The sequence below is a fragment of the Buceros rhinoceros genome, unplaced genomic scaffold, assembly GCF_000710305.1.
Source record: "Buceros rhinoceros silvestris isolate BGI_N320 unplaced genomic scaffold, ASM71030v1 scaffold8712, whole genome shotgun sequence".
Taxonomy (NCBI): Eukaryota; Metazoa; Chordata; class Aves; order Bucerotiformes; family Bucerotidae; genus Buceros; species Buceros rhinoceros.
Window position 1 is genome coordinate 4,421 of NW_010400633.1, and position 712 is coordinate 5,132.

Consider the following 712-nt stretch of genomic DNA (forward strand, 5'->3'; position numbering starts at 1 on the left):
AGCAAGTCTCACCAATCCCCCCACTGCAAAGCCAACCCTGCCTCCCGCTGCCCCCAGACCTGGCCATGCCACCCCTCCAGGGACATCAGCACCCACCAGTGACCGCAGAGCCCCAGCCCTCACCCACCCACCTTCCTGCAGCCGGAGCTGGCGCAGCCGGGCTGTCCCCAGCATGGTGCTGTAGCTCTCCTGTGCCGACCGGTTGTTGTAGAGGTACGGGAGGAAGACCTGCGACATCCACACCCAGAACTGGTCTGCCCTGCGATGGGGAAAAGGTGTGAGAGGCAGAGTTGTGGGGCAGCACTCCAGGGCGGGCTCTGCGTGTGCCACCTACAGCCGTTTGTGTGTGGGACTGGGCTCTGGAGAGCTCTCACCCCCGGGGGCCTGGCTGCAGAGGTGGCACTTCCAGCCGTTCCGAGAGCAGGGCTGGGGTCAGGAAATATTTGACAGGCAAGACCTAAAGGTGTTCAATCCACTTGACACCGGGATGAGGATCAGACCAGTGGGTCTGTGGCCTCATGGTGGTAAACAGTCGGTATTTAGGAGCAGATTTCGCTCTGCTCTCCAACTTTACACCACCTTAACCCCAGAAACTCCCCCGAGTTCATTCCTGACTCTTATTGCGGTGAATCCAAGTTCCTGTGGCTGCGTGTGGCAGGGACAAGCCACGTCTCTGCCCCGAGGAATCAAGGGGGCCGCCGCGGGAACGGCC

General features: G+C 61.4%; 1 protein-coding gene across 1 annotated transcript in view; it reads right to left on the reverse strand.

Moving 5' to 3' along the window:
- PKD1 (polycystic kidney disease 1 (autosomal dominant)) overlaps window positions 1-712 on the reverse strand; it is a gene marked incomplete at both ends in the record, with an annotated part of 51,034 nt that overhangs the window by 4,066 nt on the left and 46,256 nt on the right. The window contains one exon of the mRNA XM_010131951.1: window positions 132-259. Coding sequence (XP_010130253.1) covers window positions 132-259 — 128 coding nt within the window. The remainder of the gene's footprint in view (window positions 1-131; window positions 260-712) is intronic.